We start from the raw sequence: 17,557 nt of genomic DNA on the forward strand, positions 1-17,557 counted from the left end.
AGAAAAGAATTTGGTAAAAAGGCTACTGAAGTAACTGATTGAAACATCAGTCATTTAATGTTTAAAAATTACATAATCAAACAGACCAAAATATAAAGTTATGTGGAAATTATGTTATTTTAAAGACCAAAATCTAAATAATTCATTTATATGACATAATTACAAAAGGTCTATATAAGGCAAATGAAACATAAAACTTATAAAACCTTAAAAACTGCAGGCGTGTGTCTATGTCTGGTGTATTTCTAGTTAAAACATGTTTGTTTTTCATTCAGTGGGTAGAAAATCCAGAAATTTTACTCAAGAAAGAGTAGAGATACTTCATAATAAAATTACTCAAGTAAAAGTAAAATAATTTGTTCCCAAAAGTTACTTAAGTAAATATAACTGGTTATTACCCAACTCAGAGTATTAGCTGTTGGCGTATACGTGAAACGCCCCCTACCGCCGTGTTGTGTTACTGCACCCCTCCGGCTTCCCGAGAAGCTCTGCCCCCTGTGAAATTCCTGACTGCCAGGGTGATTCCTGGTTTCCACGGGCTGCTTCCTACTGTACCTTACCGCGAACTATTTTTTACAACCACTGGATACATTTTTAACTACGGCACTGATATGATATCTCCGCCGATAAGGGGTGAGTTATGTTTTTATAGCAGCTGATTTACTGTCAAGCGTGTTCCTGCAGATGTGTGTGAAGCTCAGCCTTGTGTGTTATAAATGTCCATTGTTAATTCCCAACGCGTTTAAAAATGTGGGATAGCTCGACTAGCTGCTTGTGCTAACATAACATTAGGGTGAATTTAGGCTCAGTGTGTGTTTTTAAAGGAAAGACTTAGGAACACGCCCTTGGTGTGTTTTCCTACCTGTATGAAAGGGAATGCTTTCAACTTCATGTGAATGCCTGAAACTGGAACAGAGCGCACAGGCAGCGGCGATTAACCGTATTTATTCACATTTAGACACATTGTTGAATGTCTTGCTAACACAATATGTAGGTTTCAAGCTTCTAAATCGAGAAGAAAGTGTTAAAAGACACTACGACACTAGAGGAAAAGTGAACAGTGCTTCTTCTTACGGTTGAATGGATCCGCATAACCCCGGCTGGTGCGCCGCAGCTCTGCTGTAAACTGTAACCTGCGGCGGCGGAGTTGACGCTAACTAACGCAATGTAGACCTCCTAGTTCCCGAAAAGCAGCTCTAAAACAATTTGAACACGACAATGTGATGTAAAATATTTTTTAAAATTGTAGTTGGTGTTATAATTGTGTTATAAAGAAAAAAAAACATGTTTGTGGTGAGAGAAACCACGAAAGAGGTGACGGTGGGGGAGGCGGAGGGGTACCGGAGGCCACGGTGAAACCGGGGAGTTTCCTGCCTGCAGGTTCGCCCGCCACCGGGTCACAGGTAGGGTAAAGCAGGGTTAATCTGCCCCGGTTAGACAGTTCAACTCTTTAAAATCCATATAACTCACCTATAATTTGTTTGTAACCTTTATAACTACACATCATGGTCAAATTCTCAATGTATTTAGTTATAATTTTGTTCATATAAGGCGTAATGCAACAAGTGTTCTTTCTAAGTAGTAGAAAAGTCACTAATCGAGTCCTTATCTAGTTTGTATAGCTTCAAATCTTTAGGGTTATATAGTGCTGTGAAAGTATTTACCCCTTCCTAAATCTAGTTTTAATCTAAGTAAAGCAGTTTTTAAATTATTAATTCATTTATAAATGGGAATAGGATATCCAAACCTAACTACTGGCCTAGTGCTCTGTGTAGAAATTATTCTCCTCCTTTGTGAATCATCAACTGACCTAAATTATCCAAAATGTTTGAGTTTAGTCTCACAAACCACACGCAGATCTAATGAATCAAAACCCATCACATAGAAACACGTTAGTGATCGGATGAAGCTGGCAAAAAGAAGCCGATCTACTCTGATCTAAACGATTGGAAGGAAGTGACACAGAATTTTCTATTTTTCTTTCTGAATATATTTACAAGTGTGACAGGCATTTGTATTCAGTCCCTTTTCACTCTGAAACCCTCAAGCAGCATACAGTGCAACCAGTTGGCTGCAGAAGAAGTATAACTTGTAATTTATAATCCGTCAATCTGAGAAGTTTTCCTACCAATGTTAATGTCCATCTTAGATTTTGTCAATCTTTTTTTTTTTTACCTGAAATCTTTCAAGACGCTTTTGTTATCTGATAAAAGTGAGTGAATATGTGGATTGCGTTGGAAAATCAGTCAATCACCCTTCATTTTGATTGACACTTCACAATTCAATTACGCTGCGTTTTCAATGCTCTTGATTTTAATTTCTTTTGGTTGCAATTTAATATATTTGCTCTGAAAAGAGGAAAATACATTCTCTTTGCCATTTTCTTTTAAACACTTGCTCATGCAGTCATCAACATCCGACCTCTGAGCAAGGATCAGCACTCACTAGTTGCCTAGTAACGGCTGAAAAATGCAACAGGTAGAGGCCGACTGTGAATGGAGCATCGGGTTTGGATCGAGTCGCCGTGACATGGCTTTTGCTCGATCTGTAATTAACATTAGCACAGGTGCATGATAAGGAACAGGCCTAACTGGTCAGATGTGGATTCAGAGTATCCAGTGTGAGCCCCTGCTCTCTTTGGCTTCTACAGCTTTTAATCTGGTGACACTGGAGAATGTTGATTGAATTCCACAGAATCGGCGGCCTTCATTACCTCAGTGTCCCGTAGAGCATGTGACCGGGTCAGGACTTCCACAGTGACTCGTCCTGGCATGTCTTGTGACCGCTGCCGTTGGTGAGTTACGATCTCCCCCCGCCGCAGCCCCCATTCGCTCAAGTGAAGGCGTTGTTTTGCATGTGCTGGTTGTGTCCTGTTACAGCGTGAGGAGATGTGTTATCGGTGTGATAATAGAGGCAGCGCTATGAGGGTGTTATGGGGGCAGGAGGTGAGAGGGAGAGCTGTCACTGAGACGGGCAAATGAACTGCATGCTGGGAGCTTAGAGTAGAGTCTTTTCTCACATCGGGTCCTAATTATTACGCCAGTCAATAACTACAGGAGAGATTTTTCAATCATTTTGGCATTTTACCAGCTTCCCACAACTAGAAACTGCATTTGATCTGAGAGTTTGTTTTATAAACGCAATATCAATATTTATAGATCATACGTCCGATAGAACTTTCCATAATTTCACTGAACTCCAAACCAGAACCGCACAGCATTCTGGGAGATGAAGGCAGAGGAAAGACTTTAGCTGCTCAACCTCTCAAGCTAGGGTGATGGAATCAACTAAGGCTACGTTCACACTGCAGCATTAAGTGACCCATTTCTGTTTTTTTGTCAAATTGGATCTTTTTAGTTCGGATTTTGGTTCTCCAGTGTGAGCTGAAAGGGTCCCGCATGCGCAGTAGAGGACGCAGTATCATCACACGTGGAGAGCGTGCTCAGTGTTTTGCCAACCGCCATAAAAAAATGTAACGCTCAGTGTTAGCGTAAGTAAACATGGATGCTAACGATGGAGCATAGCTTACGATTTTGAAGTTGTTGTCCGACTGGAGCCGTCATATTAACAACTCAATCCTCATTATAGTACGTTATGATTGTTTTCCTTCCCACTTGTGTGCATCAGGAGTAGGGACATTTGTCGAATATCAATGACTTTCCAGTCTGAAAAATACAACTTGGACGTTCAGATTCAGGTCACATTTGAGAAGATTGCATATGAATCGGATATCCAAGTGGCCTGGGGTCGCATTCGAATAAAGTCCAACCTGTGTTATGCTTCATGCATATTGGATGTTTCCCTTTGGGGAGTTCGAAGACATGCTGTTGTAAAACGCCAATTTTGTTTTATTTTTCTATGTAGTTTCAAGTAATCCCACACTTTGACACTTTTTGTCACGGTTGAGTGGCTCATCTGGTTCGTTGGATTCCTAATATGCCACTGTACACCAGAAAACCGGAGGATCTCTTCCTGTCCTTTCTGTGACTCCTTCCCAGTTAGAGTGTGCACCTTCAAATGTTTAGGACCGGGTCAACTTCCATGGTTCAGTAACTCCCGATCATGTGACCTGCACTGCAGCATGAGCGCTGCATCTCCTGTCTAGCCTGTAAAAGTTCATCGCTGCTTTTAGGGAGTGTGGGTCAGTAAGTCCAGCAGGGTGTGACCGAGCCATGTGCCTCCTGAAGTTTTCCCGGAACGGTCTTTGGAAAGGTCATCCTCGTAAATTAGTCCCAATCAGCTCAGTCCGAAGTGCTGCCAGACACATTTAAAATAACAAGGATGTTTGAGTTTGACTATTTTCTTGGTTCATGTTGCTGCTTTTGTCATATTTGATTTTGATTAGAAGAAATAAAATAGGGTTCTTCTGGAGTTAAATGTTCAGCTGTAATTTGTTGCGAAAGCATAAGAAAGTCATAATTGGAGGTTTCTTTACAGGAAGATCAAACCGGTTCTTCATTCCAGAGAGTTTACAGCTTGAGCCTGTCGTAAAGAGCATTTCAACCAAAAATCTCCGAACAAGTAACTGGTCCAACACTGAAAATCACTTTAGAAACTCTGCACTTTCTTTTTAATGTAAAAATCATCAAAAGTGCTGGAAAGATTTGTATTAAAAGTCAGTTTTAATGCTCTCTTGTAGCATCACTTTTTAAGATCTGCTTTAGATTTATTTAAATCCAAACATACCATAAATCTGCTCCGTTTTGTTTGATAGAAGTCTCCAGTAGGGCTGCGTCAAACAATTATTTCATTAATCGATTATTCTGACAATTAAATGATTAATTGAATAAAATAATTGACAAATTTTGCAGATTTTTCATTGAACCACCCAACTTTTTTCTGCAAGATTAGAAATATATAAAAAGATGCAAATAAAAAAATAATTAAATTCCATTTTTAATTAAGTAAATAAACATTTTATAGCCTAAAATGCAATTCTTTGATTATTTGTAGCAACGGATGCTTCTGCAGCTAAAGAAACAAGTGGTTGTATTATCTTTGCACAGTTTTGGCTTAATTACTGCTCTGTAAATAGGAATTGTTTGAGTCTTTATACTCATATTAATGATTAATTGATTGCTAAACTAGTTGACAATTAATTCAATAATCGATTAATCGTGATTAATCGTTTCAGCCCTAGTCTCCACGTTCCGCCGTTGTGTTTTGTTGTTTTGGGGGGGGGTGCAAATGTCACCAGATTATCAATTTGAAACATCTTGATTCTATATTTTTCTAATCATTAAGTCTGACAAGCTTCCCCACCCTATCACACATCCGACACCGGACAGGAAAAAGTAACAATTAGAAACATGTGCACTAAGTCGTTGTTTCACTACCTCCAGGTATCAGTCGGATTAGTCTCTAACTCCACTTATCTTCAGGTCAGTTGGTTTGAACAAGCCGGAGAAGATCCTCATCTCTCGTTGCAGCAGTAAAAGTAGTCAGACTAATTGTGTCTGATTGAAGTTGCATGACAATTTGCCAGCATGTTGAGGTGTAAGGTGAACTCAGTTACATGAATCCACTTGAGCCGCTCTAATCGGACCTGCCAGCTGCTTTTATTCGTAAAGTGAAGTTGTGCAGGACTGTTAGTTTACGGTCGCTGACAGCAGATGGCCCGTGGCTCTGGTGTTGTTTTCCCTCTCAAGATGAAAGTATTTCCTTGTACTTCTGTTAGTGGAAGGTTTTCTGAAGGTGAGAGAGAACATTTTCTCCAAAGAAAGTTTACCCAGAATCTTGAGCCTAATGTTGTGATTAAAGTAGGGCGTAATTAAGTGTGTTTCAACATTTTTATAACAAAAAATCTGCTCCCTTTTACTTTGGATCAACTAGTAAGATCCAGCAGGATCGCTCAAGCTTGATATCTGGCCAATCATTTTGCTAGTCTCCTTTTCCTCTACGCCACATTTGTCAAACTCGAGGCCCGGGGGCCAAATCTGGCCCATCAGAGCTAGACTCCAAATTACATCAATAATTCCCTCCAGTTTTTCAACAAATCACAGAATCCTGATCAGTGGGAAAAGAAACACATATTGAATGCTGAAACAAGCAGTTATTTACTAATATTTTAACAGTTTAATGGGTTTTATCAATACATTCTGGCACAACCGCCCCTTTAAGAACATTCAGATTTTTAACACGGCCCAAAATGAAACTGAGTTTGACATCTCTGCTCTACAGGCTGCTGGCGCTACTCTCCTGCAGCTCAGCGGGGGGCCTGGGTTGGTTCCAGGAGAAGGAGATTCCCTTTTCAGCTCCCGATTTACCAACTTGAAGTGGTTCCACTTACCAGACCACATGTGAGAGCTCTGCTGTATCCTGTTACACTTCAGTGTGAAGCTCACAGCCAGATCTCACTGCATTGCCGTTTGCAGAACGAGTTGAAGCATCTAAGATGGTCAGCTCAGGAAATTCATCGTGGCAGATACAGAACCAGCTTTTAAACAAACTGCTATTGTTGACACATGATCCTGCACTTATTTAACCTGAATAATCCCTCATTTAGAGGTGTGTTCTTGCTTTTAAAAGGATTAAATCAGATGTTTATATTGGAAATTGCTTTGATTTAAACTTTCACACCAAACCATGGGCTCTGGGAAGAGTTTTCATTTGGCAATTAAAAAGCTATCGTTTTAATTCCAGCTTGATGGACTCCATTTAAGAATGTAAGAATGTGTGATCATCTTTGAGTGTGAGTGGGTGACTGCGACTCTCGTCTACAGTGCTCTGATTGGACCGACTTTGGGCGCCCCTGGTCTAAACACTGCAAAAACACAATCTTGCGAAACATTTTTGTCTAGTTTCTTGTGAAAATATCTCAGTTCCCTGTAATAAGACAAAACTGACTTAGAAGCAACTTTTCAGCAAGATATAAGAGCTTGTTTTAAGTAAATAATTCTCTAATATTGCTTTTGTAAAACTACTAGTACCACTGGCAGATTATTTCACGAGTATTAGTACTTTCAGTAGTGAAGATTTATTGACTTAAAACACGTTTCTATACCTTGATGAAAAGTTACTTGTAAGTTAGTTTTGTCTTGTTCCAAGTGTATTAAAATATTTGCACTGAAACTTAACAAAATTTAGTGCATGACTGGAGAGAGAATATACAAATTCAGTCCAATTACCAGTAACTTAAGATCATAACCAGATATTTTCTTTGGACTGATTCTTTTTTCTCACCCTGAACCCAAACTGATCTTGAAGTGTACGAAGCTCTGAGCAGGACTCTCTGGGATCCCCAGTGAGACTGCCTGTTAAGAACCAGTTAAGGGTGGATTTCTAAACATGTGAGCATGAATCATCCATCCATCCATCCATCCATCTTCTTCCGCTTATCCGAGGTCGGGTCGCGGGGGTAGCAGCTTCAGAAGGGAGGCCCAGACTTCCCTCTCCCCGGCCACTTCTTCCAGCTCTTCCGGGGGAATCCCGAGGCGTTCCCAGGCCAGCCGAGAGACATAGTCCCTCCAGCGTGTCCTGGGTCTTCCCCGGGGCCTCCTCCCGGTGGGACGTGCCCGGAACACCTCACCAGGGAGGCGTCCAGGAGGCATCCTGACCAGATGCCCAAGCCACCTCAACTGGCTCCTCTCGATGTGAAGGAGCAGCGGCTCTACTCTGAGTCCCTCCCGGATGACTGAGCTTCTCACCCTATCTCTAAGGGAGAGCCCAGCCACCCTACGGAGAAAACCCATTTCGGCCGCTTGTATCCGCGATCTCGTTCTTTCGGTCATGACCCAAAGCTCATGACCATAGATGAGGGTGGGAACGTAGATCGACCGGTAAATCGAGAGCTTCGCTTTTTGGCTCAGCTCTCTCTTCACCACGACGGACCGGTACAGCGCCCGCTTGACAGCAGACGCTGCGCCAATCCGCCTGTCGATCTCCCGCTCCCTTCTTCCCCCATTCGTGAACAAGATCCCGAGATACTTAAACTCCTCCACTTGGGGCAGGACACCCCCCCTGACCCGGAGAAGGCACTCTACCCTTTTCCGGCTCAAGACCATGGCCTCGGATTTGGAGGCACTGATCCCCATCCCGGCCGCTTCACACTCGGCTGCGAACCGATCCAGCGAGAGCTGCAGATCACGATCTGATGAAGCCAAAAGGACCACATCGTCTGCGAAAAGCAGAGATGAGATCCTGAGGCCACCAAATCGGATCCCCTCAACACCTTGGCTGCGCCTAGAAATTCTGTCCATGAAAGTGATGAACAGAATCGGTGACAAAGGGCAGCCCTGGCGGAGTCCAACTCTCACCGGAAACGAGCCCGACTTACTGCCGGCAATGCGGACCAGACTCTGACACCGGTCATACAGGGACCTGACAGCCCGTATCAAAGGGCCCGGTACCCCATACTCCCGGAGAACCCCCCACAGGGCTCCCCGAGGGACACGGTCGAACGCCTTCTCCAAGTCCACAAAACACATGTAGACTGGTTGGGCGAACTCCCATGCACCCTCCAGGACCCTGCTGAGGGTGTAGAGCTGGTCCAGTGTTCCACGACCAGGACGAAAACCACACTGCTCTTCCTGAATCCGAGGTTCGACTATCCGACGGACCCTCCTCTCCAGGACCCCTGAATAGACCTTGCCAGGGAGGCTTAAGAGTGTGACCCCTCTATAATTGGAGCACACCCTCCGGTCCCCCTTTTTGAACAGGGGGACCACCACCCCAGTCTGCCAATCCAGGGGAACTGCCCCCGATGTCCATGCGATATTGCAGAGTCGCGTCAACCAACACAACCCTACAACATCCAGAGCCTTAAGGAACTCCGGGCGGATCTCATCCACCCCCGGGGCCTTGCCACCGCGGAGCTTTTTAACCACCTCGGCGACCTCGCCCCCAGAGATTGGAGAGCCCAACCCAGAGTCCCCAGGCTCCGCTTCCTCAGTGGAAGGCATGTTGGTGGGATTGAGGAGGTCTTCGAAGTACTCTGCCCACCGGCCCACAACGTCCCGAGTAGAGGTCAGCAGCACACCATCCCCACTATAAACAGTGTTGGTGCTGCACCGCTTCCCCCCCCTGAGACGCCGGATGGTGGACCAGAATCGCCTCGAAGCCGTGCGGAAGTCTTTCTCCATGGCCTCTCCAAACTCCTCCCACACCCGAGTTTTTGCCTCAGCAACCGCCCGAGCCGCATGCCGCTTCGCCCGCCGGTACCCATCAGCTGCTTCCGGAGTCCCACAGGCCAAAAAGGCTCGATAGGACTCCTTCTTCAGCCTGACGGCATCCCTCACCGAAGGTGTCCACCAACGGGTTCGAGGGTTGCCGCCGCGACAGGCACCGACAACCTTGCGGCCACAGCTCCGATCGGCCGCCTCGACAATGGAGGCACGGAACACGGTCCACTCAGACTCCATGTCCCCCACCTCCCCCGGGACGTGTTCGAAGTTTTGCCGGAGATGGGAGTTAAAGCTCCGTCTCACAGGGGATTCCGCCAGACGTTCCCAGCAGACCCTCACAACACGTTTGGGCCTGCCAGGTCTGACCGGCTTTCGCCCCCGCCACCGGAGCCAACTCACCACCAGGTAGTGGTCAGTGGACAGCTCCGCACCTCTCTTCACCCGAGTGTCCAAGACATACGGCCGCAGATCCGATGAAACGATGACAAAGTCGATCATCGAACTGCGGCCTAGGGTGTCCTGGTGCCAAGTGCACATATGGACACCCTTATGCTTGAACATGGTGTTCGTTATGGACAATCCATGGCGAGCACAGAAGTCCAGCAACAGAACACCACTCGAGTTCAGGTCGGGTGGGCCGTTCCTCCCAACCACGCCCCTCCAGGTCTCACTGTCGTTGCCCACATGAGCGTTGAAGTCCCCCAGCAGAACAAGGGAGTCCCCAGGAGGAGCACTCTCCAGTACCCCCTCTAAGGACTCCAAAAAGGGTGGGTAATCTGAACTGTCGTTCGGCCCGTAAGCACAAACGACAGTCAGAACCCGTCCCCCCACCCGTAGGCGGAGGGATCCTACCCTCTCGTTCACCGGGGTAAACCCCAACGTACAGGCGCCGAGATGGGGAGCAACAAGTATGCCCACTCCTGCCCGACGTCTCTCTCCCTGGGCAACTCCAGAGTGGAAGTATGTCCAGCCCCTCTCAAGGAGACTGGTTCCAGAACCAGAGCCATGCGTCGAGGTGAGACCGACTATTTCTAGCCGGAACCTCTCGACCTCACGCACTAGCTCCGGCTCCTTCCCCACCAGAGAGGTGACATTCCACGTCCCAAGAGCCAGTTTCTGCAACCGAGGATCGGACCGCCAGGGTCCCCTCCCTTGGCCGCCACCCATCACACAGTGCACCCGACCCCTTTGGCCCCTCCCACGGGTGGTGGGCCCATGGGAGGGGGGGCCCATGTTTCCTCTTCGGGCTGAGCCCGGCCGGGCTCCATGGGTAAAAGCCCGGCCACCAGACGCTCGCCATCGTGCCCCCCCTCCAGGCCTGGCTCCAGAGTGGGGCCCCGGTGACCCGCGTCCGGGCGAGGGAACACCAAGTCCAAGGTTTTCCTTCATCATTGGGGTCTTCGGGCTGCACTTTGTCTGGTCCCTCACCTAGGACCTGTCTGCCTTGGGTGACCCTACCAGGGGCATGAAGCCCCAGACAGCATAGCTCCTAGGATCATTGGGGCACTCAAACCCCTCCACCACGATAAGGTGGCAGCCCATGGAGGAGGAGCATGAATCAGGTAGTTAAAATGATTTACAAGTACAAGGATCCCAGTATGCAGTTACACAACCCTCAAAGCCCTGTGATAACCATGAGAGCGACAGACACAGAGTGACTCAAATATCTGAACCTGCACCAGAGTCTTAACCCATGCTCCCTGTACTGACTGATTAAGGTTTGTTTTTGGGACTAATCGTGGGACTAACTCCAGGGTGCAGCCGAAGGAAGGCGTATCTCTGCAGAAACTGCATTCGGTTCTTATTTTGGTTGGATTTTAACTACCTCAGTGCAGTAAGAGGCTGTGATTATGTGTGTGCATGTGCGTCCCGCACCCTCACTACATCAAAGCATGCCTCAAGGTATCTGTGACTCACGCTTTGCCATCCCTCAGAAATATGCAGTTAAATTTGACCCTGAGCCAAATGCGCCACTCGAACACCTCTTCCCAGCTCTCATGCTGATCTTAGTGATTTACAAATCATGTTTACCCACTTCCTCTGATTGCAGCAAAACCAGAGCACTCCTTAACATAGTTTTGAACACTATGGCGAACAGAATTAAGGTTCTGCTTTGAGTCTGAGTTGTTTAAAGCTGAGGTGGGGCTTCTGGAGATCCTGTCTAGGTATTGACTTGTTGGAGATTTAGACTATTTGGATACGAAGGTTCTGGCATAATTTTTCTTGAATATTTCTTTCTAGTGTTGGGCAAGTTGATTTAAATTGTTTAGTATCTTAGCATCATAAGAGGCCTTCACACCAGTCAAACGCTCGTCTGTTTGTCAAGAAAGTCTTGTTTGTTTGTGGAAGCATGAATTCACCATCGAACTGCTGTGAAAACTTGGTTTCCATTCGATTAAAGTGAACTTACGCTCCAAAAGCAGGACGTGAACTACAGCGCAGGACAGGGTCAACAGAACCAAAACTAATGTGAGACTTTAGCGCTAGCAGGAGAAATGGGTCGGGGTGTTTTACCAAAGAGAAAAGGGAAATCTTACAGCTGCTAAATTTGGACACCACAGCATTTTTGTTTGCATTTTGTGTTGCCTCTTGTCTTCAGAGGTTGTTTGTGTCGTTTCCGTTGGTAGTTCTTGGTGCAGCAAACTGGACAGGAGTTGCCCTGTGCAGCTATCATTGCAGATTGATGATGGTGGTTGAGATGATGTGGTTGACGTTAATCAAGAAGACAGTCAATGAATGCAGGCTGCTGCCATTTGGTCCGGCTTGTACAACCACTGAAGTGGTTTCAAATAAAAGGGGAATAACAGCGCAGAAAACAACGGTGCTTCATATTTAGAATATAGACTTGTTAGAGTTACTGCAGTGAAGTTGTGCCTTAGATTTTACGTACAGTCGTCCGTTGGTCCTGATTGTCTTCGTTTGCATGAATTGGAGGAACTTTTCTTTTCTTTTCAGGACTCGAGTGTTTATTTTATCTGAAGTGCTCAGCTGGAGCTGCTGTAACATTTCTGTCAGAACAGGAAACGCTGATTGATAATGCAGCTGCAGAGCAACATCCTAGCGTTTTGCATGAGAGGGAATAAACAGGCGTGATGTGGACAGATGTGAGTTGAATGCTTGATTTCATCTTTACTCCCATCGGACGCCGTTTCCTCCTCCTCACCTCCCTTAGTCTCTGACGGATTCTTTTCGCGTTGTGAATTGAAATTTCCCCCGTCCTGGTTTTCCCTCTCTGCAGGTTGATGTTTCCGCAGCGGGCGCCCGCAGGGTCGCTTTCCAGCCTGACCGCTGCCACCAGCTCTCCGCTGCCGAAGCCGCCGGCCTCCTGAGCGGGTCGATCGATCGCCTCGGAGCTTAACGAGACGAGCGCGCCGGGTTCCGCCGCGTCTGCCAGCGGTCGAGCGGAGCGACCTCCGCGTTGCCTGGAGCCGGCCGGCCTCCGTTGCCATGGATACGGAGTCCACCTACTCCGGCTATTCCCATTACTCCGGGCGCTCCCGGGGATCGCACAGGCACGGGTAAGACTAAATCCTGCTGGTTAATTATTTACCTCCAGAGAAGCTGGGACTGATGAGCTTTGATTTGGCACTGATGTTGTTGACAAGTGATTATTTATTATTGATGAGGGGGGAAAAAAATCCACATTTCTTCAGCCATATTGATGTTTGGGACATAAAACAACCACCAGGTTCCTCTGCAGCCTGGAAAAGCCTGGAATTTAGTTTGTAGTTCCAGGTCTGGTAAATGGAAAACAAAACTGTTTATGGAAACCGAACTTTCACTACTGAGAGAATAAATGAGTTTTTAAAAATTAGAAATCTTTCTCTCTTTCTATTAACGATGTCTCTCCTAGTGTCCTTACTCATTTTTTTCAGTTCCTTGTTTGTTGCCTTTCTTTCCTTTCTTCATTTCTATCTGTCCTTACTTTCTCAGTTGTCTTCATTCATTCCTGTTTCTTTCTTTCTGTCCTCTGATTGTCTTTCTTCATTTCCTTACATTTATCGTTTGTTCCTCTCTTCATTTTTTCCTTATCTGGTGATGTGAATCTGAAAAAATTACAAAGTTATAAAGAAAACACACCAAAGTCATACACATCAAATATGTTGGTCAATGTTTAATATATTATTAGAGGTCGCGCTGATTGCAGTTTTCTAGCCTATCGCCAATTACAATCTTCAAAAATCTTGACCAGCCGATTCCGATTTTCACCGATACTGAGATTTATTTTTGATATGTCGCTAAATATAGCAAGACAGTCGACGGACTTGCAACAGCAGGGTTACTATTGTTAACTGCAAACTAACATTCAAACCTCTCACTGCAGAAGAGAAGATGACAGCGGTTGATTTTAGACCTTTAATGAGGTAGAAAAGATCGGCTTCACATCTAAGTATCGACCAATCACCGATCTCCCAAAATGAAGGAAATCAGCACTGATAAATTGACTTTTGAACCCCTATGATGATTCAGAAGTGATTCTATAAACAGGTGGATTTTTAGTCTACATTTAAAGAAACTCAGCGATTCGGCTGTTTTGCAAAACTAACTTACAAGTAACTTTTTAGCAACATATATGAGCTTGTTTTAACTCAATAAAATACCTGTTCCATTGGCAGATTATTTCACTTTTAACAAGACATGTTCCCCATGTTATAGGAGAAGTAGCCTGCAAAAAGAACTAGTAGTTTTTCATCAATATTAAGAAATTATTTACTCCTATATCTTGCTGGAAAGTTACTTGTGAGTCAGTTTTGTCTTATTTCAAGTGTACAAAGACAAAAATACTTGGTAAGATTTAGTGTTTTTGCAGTGTAATAACTAAGCAGACCAACCAGACTAGAATCAGAGATAAAACCAAGAAGTTCTTGATGATCAACCAGCCAGAGTTTCTACTTCTCCTCCTCTCTCACGTCTCTGCAGACTCATAGTCCCATGAGGGACATCAGTCTGTCAGAACCCAAATGGACGTGGTTGACAGGTTTGGTGGGGGGGAACAGGGAGGACAGGTGCGGAGGAGGCCTCACTGACTGACGGCGCTGCCGGATTGCCTGTCGCATGCCGCCCTGCTTCCCTCCCTCTCCTACTGCCACCTGTTGCCTCTCATGTCGTCTGCAGCTCCTCTTTCTCCTGAATCTCCTGCCACGTTCAGCAGGACAGACCGGGTTGTAGTGGTTTTGGGTTTTTCATTATAGTTTACTTTGTTGTGACTTTCCAATTAACCAAATCATAAAAACACAAAAAAAACGACTAATATTAATATTTCAAAAGCAAATCTAAACAGGTGGATATTGAGTCTGGATTTATAGGAAGTCAGTGTTTCAGCTGTTATGCATTTTTCAGATTTGTGGAACATAGAAGCTGAATGCTGCTTCTCCATGTTTTTGTCAAATTCAGTTAGCTTTACTTTTTTTGTGTGTTTTATAGCTATTATTGGTCAAATATTGTTTAGTTTTAGTTCAGTCCTTATCAGTTATATTAGTAGTTTTATTCCTTTCATACTCTGGTTCATTTTTATGTGCAGAATTCAAACAGGTGAAAGTATTGTGATTATGTTTACATTGATTAGATAGTGAATACTCAACAGACGATACCATTAAAATATATATATAACATGTGATCAATTATTGTTGAACAACCAACTGACTCTGGCGTTTTATCCCAACTTTTGCTGTCGCCATTTTGCAGACTAGTTTAAATGGTAGGATATGGAGAATATGTGCAAATATGTGTGAGAAAAAATAATAATTTTACATCAGTTCAAAAGGCTAATAAATGGATTCATAAACACAAAAATGAAGGATGTTATATCTATAATTTCAGTATGTTTTAGATCCAGTTAGTTACACTTTCCCCCCATTAATTACCAATTAATTAAAATGTTTTCTCAATTTCAGTTTTCATTATTTCATTGGTTTTAGTTAACTATAATAACTTTGCTGCAGGTGTGTCACTCACATTCCCCAAATACAAGTTTTCCTCTGAAGGTGCCCTTCCTCTCACCTGAAAAGAGCATATGGGCCCCACATCCAGGCTCCATCGCTCTCCTCTGTTCTTCCTCCCGGTGCCAAAACCTCGGGCTGTCCCCTGATTTCATAAACAAAACCTAGATTGTTTCCTTTGCTTGCTCTTCTGAAGGTAATCTCTTTACACTCCAGATTGCTGCTGTCTAATTACTCTGATGCCAGATCCCGACAAATACGAGCTGCTACATTTCTTATTTCTCTTTGGTGCCTTTGGATGTTAAAGTTTTTCTATATTTTGTCTTTTTACAACCACAGCCTATTATTTGGAGCATTAAAAAAACTAATGTAGGTTTTTGTTTTTTGAGTCCTTTCCTCCTTTCAGTAGTGACTCTTTAAATAATTGGTTAGTTGAACATCTCATATTAGCAGCTGCTCATGTGGAAAATTAGTTCATTTCATTGGTATTAGTCCAATTTACAGAGCAGGACTCAGCGTTGAGATGGGGCCGGGAAGCTGTGGCTAATTTATGCATCTGCAGCTGTAATGGCACCTGCAGGCTGAGGAGAACCTGTTTTTAAAAGCTAAATGTTTCAGTTGGTTGATTTTTAGTTTGGAAGCAAATTGAATTAAAAACTCTCTCTAACTAAAGACAATACGTAAAGAACAGGGACTTCTTTGTGTCGATAGGTAACGTCTCATCTGATCAGATAAATCACATGTTGGATTCCACAAGGTCCAATCCTGGCATCCCTCATATTTAATATCTACATGCTCCTGCAAGCCCCTGTTATAACAAAAAGTTTGATTAGTTACCATAACTACGCAGATGCTCTACATCCAAACACTGAACTGATGCTTAGAACAAATCAGAAGAGAAGCAAAATTGAAGGGATGATCTACAATCAGCTCATAGTTTTAGTTATTACAGCTGGAAACTAAAGATCAGGTCTGAAATGTGACTGGAACCTTCAGGGACACATAAAGACAGTTACAAAGTCGGCCTTCTACTACCTGAAGAACATTTCTAGAATTAAAAGACTTAATTTCTAAGCAGAAAGAAACACATCAATGCATTTATATTTAGTTACATTGATTACTGTAACAGTGTTTTCAAAGGTCTGGCTAAAAAAAAATTAATCAGATACAGAACACTGCTGCTGGCGTTCTGACTAAAACCAGGAAGATGGAGCACATCATTCCATTTCTAAAGTCCTTAAGCTGAAGAACCAAACATGGTGAAGCAACATTCAGCTTCTATGCAACACAAGTCTGGAAGAAACTTACAGGAAACACTGAGTTCATGTGAATTAAGGCTAAAAACCCACCTGTTTAGAGATGACTTTGATTCATAATAACTGGAACATTGATCAATATATTTGCTTGATGATTGTGATGATGGTATTAAACAAAATGAAATGTTGTTTTACTCAATCTTTAAAAATAAAAAAGAGAGAAAGTGCCATCATTTCCAAAGTTTTCATTCAAATTTACCCAAATGCATGAGTTTAGATGATTGTGTTGCCCTCCAGTTCTGGCTTGCAGGTGTCCTGGTTGCAATGCCAGAGAAGAAGAGATGGACATTTTGATCCACAGAGAGTCTGGCATGTCACCCTGGTTGGCCGCGCTATTTCAGGAGTCGGCCTCAGATCGTGGAGGAAGTGATGCTTCTTCCCCAGTTTGCCAGGTTTTTCCAGCTCTCGCAAAGCCCCTTCTCTAATTCTTCCACTTTAGCCTTTCCAAGAAGCCACAGTCATTTCCGGGATCCACGCCGAAAAGTCAGGATCCATTAATCAAACCGGAGCTCGGCATGGTGGCAAACCAAAGCAGCCAGCTGCATGCTGATGAGGCTGTGGGAAAGGTGGAGAGGTGATTTTATAGAAGAGATTAATATGCGCAGTGGAGAAGGTGAAGGTGTGGCAGATTGTTTAGGCAGAACAGGGTGTTTTTAAACCGTGGTGGTGGGCTTGTTTTTATCAGATGAATCATTTTAATACACTCATCTGAAAATGCAACCCAAAAATGACTCAACAGAAAAATTACCTGACGTTAAGCTGTGTCCTGCTGTTCAAATCGTATCTGAAGCATTATGCTTGAAGGCCAAACTATAGACCCGTTGCAGAGTGATGTCACACATGCACAAGATCTCCATCTTCCTGCTGGAGGCAAGAAGCTGCTCGCTAACAATGACTAGCATTGGTTATAGCTGTTAAGTTGCCAACAGAACATGCTAAATTTTAAATGTACATATGATATATAAACAAAAAAGGGACAAAGTGCTTTGCTACTAATTGCCAACACTACAACAACTAAATAACAAGGTCAAGAAAATGTTTTAATTCAGAAAACAATAGTGAGGAGGAGGGAAGTAGCTCACTTATGCTAGCTTGACTATGACAACCTTAACATGTAGATGTGCTGTGGAATTCGGTTTCAGTTCAGTTACAAAATAAAAAAAGATGACTTAAATACACC

The 17,557-nt window shown here is 44.1% G+C and overlaps 1 protein-coding gene across 1 annotated transcript in view; it reads left to right on the forward strand.

Annotated features, from left to right (window-relative positions):
* Positions 1 to 481: 481 nt before the first annotated feature.
* Positions 482 to 17,557, forward strand: part of LOC114140870 (vang-like protein 1) — a 44,520-nt gene continuing 27,444 nt past the window's right edge. Inside the window, exons 1-2 of the mRNA XM_028011158.1 lie at positions 482 to 633; positions 12,361 to 12,640. Coding sequence (XP_027866959.1) covers positions 12,570 to 12,640 — 71 coding nt within the window. The 5' untranslated portion in view covers positions 482 to 633; positions 12,361 to 12,569. The remainder of the gene's footprint in view (positions 634 to 12,360; positions 12,641 to 17,557) is intronic.

This window comes from Xiphophorus couchianus, chromosome 24, assembly GCF_001444195.1.
Source record: "Xiphophorus couchianus chromosome 24, X_couchianus-1.0, whole genome shotgun sequence".
Classification (NCBI taxonomy): Eukaryota; Metazoa; Chordata; class Actinopteri; order Cyprinodontiformes; family Poeciliidae; genus Xiphophorus; species Xiphophorus couchianus.